General features: G+C 34.5%; 1 protein-coding gene across 1 annotated transcript in view; it reads left to right on the forward strand.

Moving 5' to 3' along the window:
• Window positions 1–12,992, forward strand: part of LOC134821030 (serine palmitoyltransferase 1-like) — a 56,548-nt gene that overhangs the window by 17,399 nt on the left and 26,157 nt on the right. The window contains exons 2-5 of the mRNA XM_063831696.1: window positions 11,173–11,224; window positions 11,532–11,651; window positions 12,059–12,141; window positions 12,741–12,834. Coding sequence (XP_063687766.1) covers window positions 11,174–11,224; window positions 11,532–11,651; window positions 12,059–12,141; window positions 12,741–12,834 — 348 coding nt within the window. The 5' untranslated portion in view covers window position 11,173. The remainder of the gene's footprint in view (window positions 1–11,172; window positions 11,225–11,531; window positions 11,652–12,058; window positions 12,142–12,740; window positions 12,835–12,992) is intronic.

Raw genomic sequence — 12,992 nt, forward strand, 5'->3', positions numbered from 1 at the left:
TGCTTTTAAAAGGTCGAATAATAAATATACTCATGGGTATACTTTTAGGAAGTTACTGTAGTCAAAGGGATAACAATATATTGATATAATTTGGCTGAATTTGCTTGAACTTATTTAAAACAACTCGTTTTGGGGTCCGGACTCTACGGTGTGAGACTCTCTTATGCACTCGCTATCAGTGTTGTTCACATTTTAAAGTTTGTATGATATTAACAACCCGGGAATATCTATAGTACAGTATGACTATCGGTTTTAAATAAGTTCAACCCGCTGTATCTTAGGTAAAGATACAAATTTCTTGATGTGATAAAAACTAACTTTCGAAGAACATTTCCCGTAACCATGGGCATCCTAATTTAATATGGAATTATATCTATTTTGATCGAAAATATTATTTGCCGCCGTAGATTTACCGGTCCCATTGTTTCCAATTTCCATGGATACAGGGCACAGGCACCCTGGGGATCTCCAGATGATCTGTAGATGGCTGAAATCATTCAACCTACATACTTTGTCACTAATAATCAATATTCATTAGTAATTAAAGGGTGAAAGAGATTATAATGATTCAACCATTTTTCGATTAAAAATATTCAAAACGGTCTTCCATAAACAGGCGGGGAAACAAGTGATTTCGACAAAGTTACCACAAGTCGAAAAGCGACGACAAATCCTCGAAAGAGTAGATTGATCACCAAACACCGTGCAGATATTCGGAAAATACATCATGCAAAGAACAGACATGGAGACTTACAAGGATTTTTAAAGGAATGACATTACACCACATAAATTGTGTCTATGAATAAGCCTGTCCCAGGTAAATGTCAATATAATCAGGCATGAGATAGTATACAAATAATGCGAGCTCTAAGCATGTAGATACCTTAGAGTCAGTATTAGTAATTATTATCGAAATATATTGTACGACTAAAAGATCAAGTTTTCTTACATCCCTAGACAAAATGTCTAACGGCAGCTTCCTGATCACACATTGCTAAATAGCAGAACAGCTTATCGCCCTGAGAACAGAGAACGGGGAATTGCGACTAAAACACACACAAAATAACCGGAACCAGTACAAATAAGTGAAGCTATATTTTATCTAATTAGTCTGTTTAGCTGACTAGACTTTAAGGTCAAACCTTCACTACTCACTAGGAGGCCTTGTCATAAAATTAAAAGTTGAAAGTAAAGGCGATAAAGATAAAATGACAGATAATAGATATACCAAACGTTGAAATCATTACAAGAACGATAAACATTTTTTCACTAACACTATACTATGCAAACAACAACATTTTATATGCACATGCAACAAAATTTGATAGGCAGACGACTTAATATAAAACTAAAATGTACAATTTAACTTTAAGTATGAACCACAAAATAATCGTTTAATATCATAAAAGAGCGACACAATGGCAGTCCGAACTAATAGTAATACAATAGCACATTAGTTAGACATAGTAACAACTGAAAGAATTGAGAAATGAAACTTAAATTAAAAGTCGGACACCACATACGGCAACAATATTACTGATAGATGAATCTAGGATTCAGAGGTAGTCATGACACTCGCTGCTCGCGTCGCTCGATTTTACCACCCAATAATGAAATATGACAATCTAACCCAGCGCGCGGCTCTTGTAGCGTATACGTCACTTCTTTCCAATTGGTAGTTAGCGTGCACGTGTTTTTTCCGAGGCCACAATTGGTTCTAAACGATCACGTGAAGGCTGGTCACGCGCACACTAACTTCCAATGAGCATTCGCACTTTTTTTCAGTGCGATGGAGGTCTTATTTCACTCAGCCCGAATAGAGATTAGGCGGAATGACAGGCTGAGCGCGGCCCAGTAATAACAATTAAACTTGGTCAAAGATAGTTATATACAATTCATAAATTAAATCAATAATCATGTTAATATGAATATTCAACACTACTCGACAACAAATATTTGCCGGCCCATCAACGATTCAGTCGCCGAAACAAAAATCAAATGTTTGCTTTTTCGTTTCGGGGACTGTTTGAACTCAGTACTATATCCGACTAATCATACTTTATAATGGTTAAAATACAAAGTAAAAAGATTTTCCTCGATGAACCGGCATTCGCAACCGCGAAGCGTTTTGAGTACGACGAACGATGACACCACCACCAGCCATTAATTAAAATTCAACTTTGAAAGTTAATAGATTATCAGTTACAACAAAATTATAGTTTAAGACATTCTGCGCAGTAATCCAATTGGATGCGTAGTAATCCAGTATTAGAATTTATGATATATATTATTAAAAAATTGGTAATAAATTTAACTTTTTTTTATTATTATAAAGGGTCTCAATAAGAGGTCTCGACTGCCTAGGCGTCAAACCTTGGCAGTCGGTAATTTTTCTCTGGCCCGGGATCAGCTGACCCTAGGGACCAGAGGGTAAAGGTGTAGAGACTATGTGTATCTACAAATCTTTCGAGGTTGTTTTTACAAGAGACAGGGCTTGCTACGCAAGGGAAGAAAACCGGGAGAAACAATCACAAATTATACAAATAAATATTATAAAACCTAGCAAAAAGAAATTCAAACAATCCTACACTACTACAAATGTTTATTACATACTACAGTGTAATACACGATAAATAAATGCTGTATAATCAAGAAACAGGACTTGCAGGGCAAGGGACGGAACACAGGAACTGGTTACAGAGTGTATAAGACAGTGATTCAGCAAGTACCCATTGGCTTGGGTATTGCTGAATCTGACCCACAAAATACCACAATCAATACTAGAATATACAATATAACAAACATCATGTTTATACAAGAATCAGGGCATGCAGAGCAAGAGAAGAAAAATAAGAGAAAAACTCCAACACATGTATACCCCTTAGTCCAGTAAATAACAATAATTACTTGTACACAAAACTGTATAATATAAAATACATAACAAATACACAGTCTACCCAATATACCAGTTAAAAATTGTATAAACAAGAGACAGGGCTTGCATAGCAAGGGAAGAGATATAAGAGGACCAGGTAAAAAGTGTTCATTACAGTATCCAGTGAAGAATAAACTAAATATAATAGAGTATCTACAGTGTAATATACTCTCTATAATATCATATGTCTAAGACCATCCTGAGAATTCTGGCTGATCCAAGCAAAGCTGTCTTCTGGAGATTAGAGATGCTACAGGTGGATAGGATATAAAGAAAAGTAAAGTAAAGTTAAATAATATTTATTTGATGACATATCTTTATTTTTTCCATTTCACCCTTTTGTAAAAAGGCAATAGTGAAAGCTCGTTTTTGCAGAAAAACGTGGATTTTGGAGATTGCGTTAGGTGGGTCAAATATATGTCGTGTTCCTTCCGTATGTTACCAAGCAACGAAAAATTTTCGCGCGCGAGGATTAGTAAAACAAAGTAGTAAAACAAAGTATTTTATTTATTAGCAGTGCAATCAATTCATATGATATAATTATAAGAATATAATAGTATGTCACACCTATTTAACTGTTACGTTCGAGTAGTCGTGCCATGCGAGGAATATATAGGTATATAAAAATCATATCAATATAAAAATAGATCCAAAAATAGATCCAAAGATTCACACGGCAGTCAGGGAACTTCCAGACAGGATGCTTTTGAAACAGGTATAATTAGCGCTTTTGTAATTAGTTGTATGCAAGGGATGGGATGCTGATTGACTAAGCTGGTTCAATGCCCCAGCTATTTAGGGGGAGCCACTCAATTTCACGCCCAGGTGTTGTCAATTGCTGGGTTTCAAGTAAGAGCTTTTTGATACGGCTCTTGATAATTGAGATGGGGGAGGAAAGGTCGGAAAATTTACTAGAGCCAGGGACCATGACATTGTTTTCATTAGGAGTGCATTTGTCGAATATTTTATCAACCAAACTGTTCCATATAGTCGTACCTTTGAAGACAAAATTGTGTTTAGAAATTTCAAGTTTGTGTCGGGGGACCCGCATAGTTTGGCTACATGCTCTGGAACTTGTTTGGAATAAACTTGTCAGAGAGATAGGTTGATGCAGTTTCAAGATTTTAAACAGTTCAGTGGATATATGTTGGGTGTACAGGTTGTGGATTGACATGATTTTCTCGGTATTGAATATTGGCTTAGTGTTTTCCAAAGCAAAGCTCCTTTTTGCGATGTGTTCACTGTATGGTCTTGCACGTGCACATGTTTCATAATACTCTGCCCGGTCAAAGCTTGGTTTGCTTCCAAATAGAAGGCGTACACATCTTTTTTGGATGGAGAACAGTTTAGATAGTCTATAAGGTGTGACACCACCCCAGCTACTGATACAGTAGCTCATATGAGACTTGAATAAGGATTGCTTGTGGAGATGTGATGTATATATAGCCTGTGATCTATTAATGTATACGATGTAATGTATAATATTAGGTTATAAGCCCAATTTGTATGTGGCACGCGTAGTGTATTGATGTGTACACAAGTATAGTTTACCTTTGCTTACAATTTCTTGAATTACAGATGCAAGTTAAGTTCTATGGCAATTGAAATGAATTTCAAGTGTTTCCCGTATTTAATGCATAATTTATCAATATTATTATCATGAAGATTGAAGTGAGCTGATTGGAGGTTATACTTAAATTTATAGTAAATGTGGAATGGAAATCTAGCGTCCGCCAAAACGAAACAACGGGCGCAATTCTTGTTAATGCTACAGATTGTTGATATGGGTGGAGTATGAATATTGATTTTCAACATTCGCAATTTCAAGGTTACATTTAAAATAACAGAATACATTTCAGTACCAATGAATTTATGGAAGATAAGCCTGATTTTAAGTGTGTCATAGTGGGGCATGTAGATACAGGAAAAACATGCTTATTTGACAGAATCTGTAAAGGAACATTTGATCCAAATACTCAAAGTACTCTTAGTTTTTGCGGGGTAAAGTCAATTCCAATTTCAATCGAGGAACAAAATGAGCCAGTCACTATGTCCTTATGGGATACCATTGGTGCTGACCAATTTTTGACACCAACAAGACAGTTTACCCGGAATTCAGGTGCAGCTATGATTTGCTGTTCTTTGAGTGATGCTGATTTTGATTTGGAGAAAGCAAAGTTTTGGACACACATATTCATAAAAGATAGCCCATCATGCAAACTATATCTTGTTGGCACCAAATGTGATCTTCCTAAACGAAGAGATATTGATCAAAAACTTCAAGAGTATGCCGATATGTACAATGCTAGCTATATTGAAACATCGGCAAAAGAAGATATTAATATTTCAAGTCTGGTAAAGATGATAGCTCGTGATTGGGTGATCAGTGGCGTGAAAAAGGTCCACAAAAGATCAATGGATACATTCAAGCTGGAAGAGACACAAAACTCTAATAAAAAATGTTGTTAACTTATTGAATCAGTTTGTTAACAATAATAATACTTGATTCTGTTTCTCAAATCTGGTTATAATAACTATTAATAGCCCCCCGAATAACACATTGTTTTTGTACTAAACAGGACTCACTCAGCCTAATTTTCCCTAATTTCTTCATGAGTTTGATTATCAAGTACAGTGTTGCTGATATCTCATTAATCGAATTCATGTTTAATGACATTTTTGATTAGTTGATAAAATGATTTAATCACCCAATTTTTAAGTCATATCACCTTTTGAGTGTGTATGTGATGTTGTTGAAGAATCAGATACATTTTTGATTATTTTATAACATTTTATCAAACTTTTTCAGTTATGATTAAACTAATTCTTATGGAATCTTTTAGATTTAAAATATCCGAAGTTTTACCTTATGTAGTGCATTTTTGAAGTTTTTTCTTGTGTAGCACATGATATTGTAATCTAATTCATCTGAATTCTTATGTATGTAACTTTAAGTATAAAATAATTGTTAATTTAAGTCAGTATTTATCGTAATATTATGTTAATATTCGTACAAATAATGTGCTTTGTAAGCTTGTTAAATGTCTTATTTTACCAATTTGGCATGCCTTTTTACTCAGTATAGTTCAATACATTCTGATGTAACTAATCTTTGCTATTGCAGCAGTCTCACTGTGCTACTCTTGTTCTGCATTTTTATTGAAATGGTTGAAACAGTATAGAAAAACTCAAATTTAAGTAAATAAAGAAATTTTAGACAAATAACCATTGTATGTACAAACTCTACATTTTATGATTGAGTTTAGCTATAAAAATCAATATTGATGTTTTGTACTAGAAAACTAATTTTTATATTGTCATTAGGATGTTCCAGAAAGGTAAATGAAAGTTGATACAAAAGTAGTACTGCTTGGCTCGGAGAATATTGGTAAAACTTGTCTTGTTCATCGAATTTTCAAAGGTATTAATACTTCTCACCATTTATCATATTAAATTTGTATGGTGGGCAATTCCACGGTAAGGTTCCACTTGGTGAAAATGAAAAATGTTAAGATAGGCACCTAATTTTGGTTAAAATATGTTCATTAGACTCTTAACCTTACAAGTCAACAAAAGTTTTTTGTTTCATATTGCGTTAACTTTTGATTTTTCTCATTCAAAGGAACACTACTCGGAAATGAAAAAAATCGTTCAAATTTTCAAAGGGCCATAGTTTGGGTATGCAGCAATATTTCTCTATGAAATTCCATACACTTAGGCATATGCATAAGAATGAGAGCTATGCAAAGTTTCAAAACCGTTACTCAAATACTTTTTCTAAAAAATTTCCACAAAGATGGTGTCACGTCCGTCACAAAATTAAGCAAAAAAGTTTTTTCAGAGCCACATAGTGCTATTTATATTCAAAAAACCACTGTAACCTATCTCTTCTGAAGGTAAGGGAGTACCGTAGAAATTATCAGGCTTGTATCTTTTAAGAAACAAATTTTGTAAGGGGGGTCCCAACTTGTCGCGTCCGTCACATTTTTTTGAAAATGCTCCAAAAAATCCTTAAACAGACTTTAAAGGCATTTTTCTTAAAGCTGAGGTCGTACTCAACAAAACTATGTCGTCAAATCAAAAATTGGACAGAAAATGACCGAGTTATGTATAATTTTGTATATGCCCATATATGGGCATACGGCTCACTTTTAGCCATTTTTATCCATATTTCCATTATTTTGACTAAAACCAAGACAAATAGAAGTTAAATAAGGTTGGATTGTGTTGACTATGTTGACTAGACTATCAAATAACATCATATGCAATTCAATAATTTTTAATTTACTGATTTTTTGCCATTTTATTTGCTTACAACTTTTTCAGAGGTAAAAGGCACAAAAAATGGACTTTACCCTATTTTCGCATATTTTTGAAGTAAAAATTCAATATCTTCCACATTTTAAACACTAAAGTAATGAAACTTTTAGGAGATGGTCTCAACAGTATGATGCGTTGAACAGTGATGAATGTTTTACCAGAGTTATAAATTTGTTCAAGTAGAGAAATAATTGATGCCCCTAGACTGATACCCTAGCGTATGCCCAAAATGGACGATTTTGGCTGTTGCAAACCTCTTGGGGGTATTTGAGGCCTAAAAATTGGCATGAATACAGAGTAGATGTCACTGAACAAGATAAAAGTGTCAAGTGGAAGATTTGGAAAAATTGAAAAAAAACGTGTGTCCGTCACAGTCACGTCTGTCACAATTTGAAAATGGCGCCACGCAAACAAAAATTGAGCAATCTCTAAGAAAATGGCATCTCAGAAATCCCTAAACCTTCTTCTATCATTGTAATTCCAAATTAGATACAATAGATAACTTTTTGAGATAAATTTGGGTACCATCTGAGTAGACGTACCCAAAAAAAGTGTCATATTTACGTCACGTCCGTCACAGGGGTGCTATCTCAGAAAGTAATAATGGTAGGGGTCTGAAATTTTCACACAACCTGTAGAAAGGTTAAATGTGGACTAATAAACAGTTGGAGCTGATAAATAAACAACATCTCGAGTACAACATTCGTTTGAACTTTAAAAAACAGCAAAATCGTGGTGTCCGTCACGGTGGAATTGCCCTGGTAAATGATTATTCTGGCTCATTTATTCCTCAATTTTGGTCAACTGGGCATGGGCATCGATGGGGTAATTTTACTATACCAACTTTAAAAAAGAAAAAGAAAGATCAAACAAAGTGATTTACAGGTGCCTTCCGAGGGGAGTACGAGAACACGATCGGAGCTGCATTTTGTGCCAAAAGATTCAATGTTGAAGGAAAAACTGTGACGTTGGTAAGTTTTAGTAAAACTTACCAAACTTAGTATTACCCTGCCAGTTTCTTATGCCTGAAATCAGGCCTCCAATTTCAGTGCAGAGACACTATACTGCGCCGTTAATTTAGTTGAATTTCTATCAGTGATATGACTTTGGAACGATTAAACAGACCCTAGCTGTCTTTACTTCCCCTGATCTACTTCAATATGGTTCACCCTGCTTTTGTATATTAACCGATCTTCTTCAACTTTATATATCTTAAGGGAATTTGGGATACAGCTGGTGCAGAGAAATTTGAGTCTATATCAGAACAGTACACGAGAAACTCAAACGCTGCAATTATATGCTATGACGTCACAGACAGACTTACATTTGAAAAAGCCAAACAATGGGTAGGACTAACTTGTTACTTATTGCTATTATATCATGATATAAAACTTACCAATTTTAGAATTAGAAACATTGTTATTGCTAAAGTTTCAGCTTGAATATTACTCTCTGATGTACCCCCCCCCCCCCCAAACACCTATTTTTAACGCCTGTTTTTAACTCCAATCAGATAGTCACCATGAAAAGGGATCAGCCAGATTGCACTATCTACCTCACAGGTTTGAATATATTTTATGATATTATACTTCCCTGTTGAGTGTTTTATTAAAAAGTAATGATAGGAGACGAGGGTATTGCTCTTAGTAACAGTCTAAATAAATTTTGTGTTCATTTTATGGTTACATAACTTAATTAATACATTTTTGATATTGAGGATCATCATCATAATTAGCATGCATCCCACAGTACATGGTTTTTCCATCATTGATTGCCGGTTAGATTTTTCCCCCCAGTATTTTAAATAACGATAATCAGAATTTATTAATTCTTCAGGAACAAAGGGTGACCTCCCAAATCAAGTTATCACAGATACTGTTGCGTCTGATTATGCTTACATAGAGGACTGCTCACATATCAGGTTAGTCAGGTTAGGTGTGATACTTGTTTAGTTATACAGGTTAGTCAGCTACAAATCATGTACAAATATCTCTTTCAGGAGTTGAATATGTGTTAGGTCCATAAGTGACTATGCCTTTATAAACACATGAAAATTTAACTGTTTAAATACCATAATATGTAGTTTAAAAGTAACAATAACAAACCCTCCCTTAGAACGAGCAGTAAGAACAACACCAACAAAAGTAACAATAACAAACCCTCCCTTAGAACGAGCAGTAAGAACAACACCAACAAAAGTAACAATAACAAACCCCCCCTAGAACGAGCAGTAAGAACAACACCAACAAAAGTAACAATAACAACCCTCCCTTAGAACGAGCAGTAAGAACAACACCAACAAAAGTAACAATAACAAACCCTCCCTTAGAACGAGCAGTAAGAACAACACCAACAAAAGTAACAATAACAAACCCTCCCTTAGAACGAGCAGTAAGAACAACACCAACAAAAGTAACAATAACAAACCCTCCCTTAGAACGAGCAGTAAGAACAACACCAACAAAAGTAACAATAACAAACCCTCCTTTAGAACGAGCAGTAAGAACAACACCAACAAAAGTAACAATAACAAACCCTCCCTTAGAACGAGCAGTAAGAACAACACCAACAAAAGTAACAATAACAAACCCTCCCTTAGAACGAGCAGTAAGAACAACACCAACAAAAGTAACAATAACAAACCCTCCCTTAGAACGAGCAGTAAGAACAACACCAACAAAAGTAACAATAACAAACCCTCCCTTAGAACGAGCAGTAAGAACAACACCAACAAAAGTAACAATAACAAACCCTCCCTTAGAACGAGCAGTAAGAACAACACCAACAAAAGTAACAATAACAAACCCTCCCTTAGAACGAGCAGTAAGAACAACACCAACAAAAGTAACAATAACAAACCCTCCCTTAGAACGAGCAGTAAGAACAACACCAACAAAAGTAACAATAACAAACCCCCCCTTAGAACGAGCAGTAAGAACAACACCAACAAAAGTAACAATAACAAACCCTCCCTTAGAACGAGCAGTAAGAACAACACCAACGTAACAGAACTATTCTACAAGATAGCTAAAGACCACCTGATCTCACAACAAGTGGCGCCGCAGGAGAGTATCACTCTGACAAGTAGAACTGTTAATAGTCCTCGTGTTGTCGACTGTTCCAAATGCTAACCATTTGTTTTTCTTTTGACACCAATCAGAGCACTGTATTCACACCACGTGACACAAACCAACCAATCAGAGCCCAGTATCCACACCACGTGTTTATAGCCCTCGTGTTGTCGACTGTTCCAAATGCTAACTATTTGGTTTTCTTTTCGAGCATTATTTTCAGTTAATCTTTTTATATTTTTATGTGTTTTATTCCGTCAGACTTTGGGGATGTTGCTTGTTTTTTGCTATTTTTTCTTTCTAGTGTTGTAGAAGGTTGTAATACTTTGTGTTGGAACTCTAGCGGTATTTTTAAATCCACAATGTTACAAGCTTATGAATTTATCAGTCCAAAATTTACTGTTAGCAGAACATCTCCATAAACATTAAACTATAGATTTTTAAGTTTGATTTTCTTCAGTAATATTACTATTATGTTATAAAAAGTTGAATAGCGAAGTTTGTTAAATATCATTTTCAGAAAGTTTTGAATTAAGTTTTTGTGTAGTGTCAGATTGAGAATTAACTTTAAGATGTAGAGACTGAGTTGTTTTTATCTTTTGCTTTTTGTTTAATAGTTTTACTTAACTTTGTAACTAAGTATTTGTTATAGTGTTATAAAGCTCTAAAATACTATTTTACCACGTATAAAATATGATACATTCAAATTTATCTATAATATTGACTACGTCGAGAAATTTTCATCATAAAATTTTAAATCATTAACCAAATAGTGACAAACTATTCACATATTTGGAGGAAATATTCAACATATTTTACAAATATTTAACTATCACACCTCACTAGGATGGAGAGTTGGGCTGCCAAAGCGGGCGACGTGTTCCACTCATACTATGAGGTAGGAAGCTTTGGTAACTAGTAATGTAACCATGGTAACTAGTAATGTAACCATGGTAACTAGGACGAAAATTTAGTGTTTTGCCAAAAATTGAGACTGGTCCGGGACCGGTCACCAGTATGATTACGGACTGTTTTTGAATAAGATTTGCGAAGTGATACAACAAGAAGTATCATCATATGAAGCAGTAAAATCAATTCATTCACCGTAAATAGATAGCCAATATTTTGTTTACACTGCGGTGGATCTTAACCATAAAATGAATAATGCTGTAAAACTTAAATTGAACATGATACCACCACCCCAGATCCCATTCTACCATTTGATAGTTGAGATCGGACTGGTTCTCTTCATCCTCAAGATTCTGATGAGCAAGAGCACGGGATCCCCTGCTGACGAAACACCCCTCACAGAGAAGGAAATGGAGGTCAGCTATTTGTTATCTTCTTTTTTAAATGTAACCATGGTAACTAGTAGTGTAACCATGGTAACTAGTAGTGTTATAACTATGGAGGTCAGCAATTTGTTATGTCATCTTCTTTTTTTAATTCTCCAACTTTCATTGTGAGACATATTGTATCGTGATATTATTAATCAACTAGAATATATTTTCACTACATATTTTAAATTAATATTTAACCTAAACAGTACTTGAAAGACTGCACTAACTAAATAATCTACCTGCTATACAGAGAATAATTAATTGTATCGTATTTAACTGACATAATATTCAACCTAAAGAGGATGATTATTCAACTAATTAATTAACATACAGTGCAGCTAATTAATTAACATACAGTGCAGCTAATTAATTAACTAACTAAATAACTACAGAAGCTGATTGCGGAGTGGACTCCAGAACCATTAGTACCAGTTGGAGCGGCTGAAAAGGAAGTTCCTGTTCCCATCATTGAGAGGTTTGGACTGCGGTTTTGATGGGAATTATAGGGCACCGTTACTATGGTTACTGCGCACCGATTTGTAATTGGCGCGGTTAGAAACTGTCGGTTTTCTTGAAATTGTCAGCCAATTGAAATATACATAAAAATCAATTTAATCATTACCGGACCACTCTTAATCGGGTTTACAGTCATTAATACAATCGTCAATCCCTGGAATCTTTTAAAGCTCTTCTAAAAACGTACATTTTTAAACTGTCCCTAGATGAACTTGAAAAACTTTATCGATCACTATTTTGATCATATCTGGTGTTTGATCTTTGCATAATATGTTTAAATACCATTTTTTGGCTTCAGTATTGACGATATATTTTCATTTTTCAAGCATTTAAGTTACTTTTCTTAACTTAGTATTCATGTTATTTTCTGGGATGACTAGTTTAAACACTGCTGAGTATAAGTTTTATCTTAAGACTTAAGAGCGGTGTTATTAAATTTCACTTTATTATTATTATTAATAAACGACTCAATATCTCGTAACATAGTAAGCTGGCACTATTTATAACTGATCACATGTTATATATTACATGTTATATTATATTACATGTATATTACAGTAAGGTTGGTAAATACGTAACGATAAACGGGAAGGAATGTCTAAATTTGGCTACCATGAACTTCCTTGGAATGATCGGCAAACAAGAGATTGAGGTTAGCAATATTATGTTAAACGTTATATTGACTATAACAAGAGATTGAGGTTAGCAATATTACTATATAATTATGTTAAACAAGAGATTGAGGTTAGCAATATTACTATATTATGTTAAACGTTATATTGACTATTGAGGTTAGCAGTGCTATGCTAG

The sequence above is a fragment of the Bolinopsis microptera genome, chromosome 9 (assembly GCF_026151205.1).
Source record: "Bolinopsis microptera isolate Bmic1 chromosome 9, MBARI_Bmic_1.0, whole genome shotgun sequence".
NCBI classification, from domain to species: domain Eukaryota; kingdom Metazoa; phylum Ctenophora; class Tentaculata; order Lobata; family Bolinopsidae; genus Bolinopsis; species Bolinopsis microptera.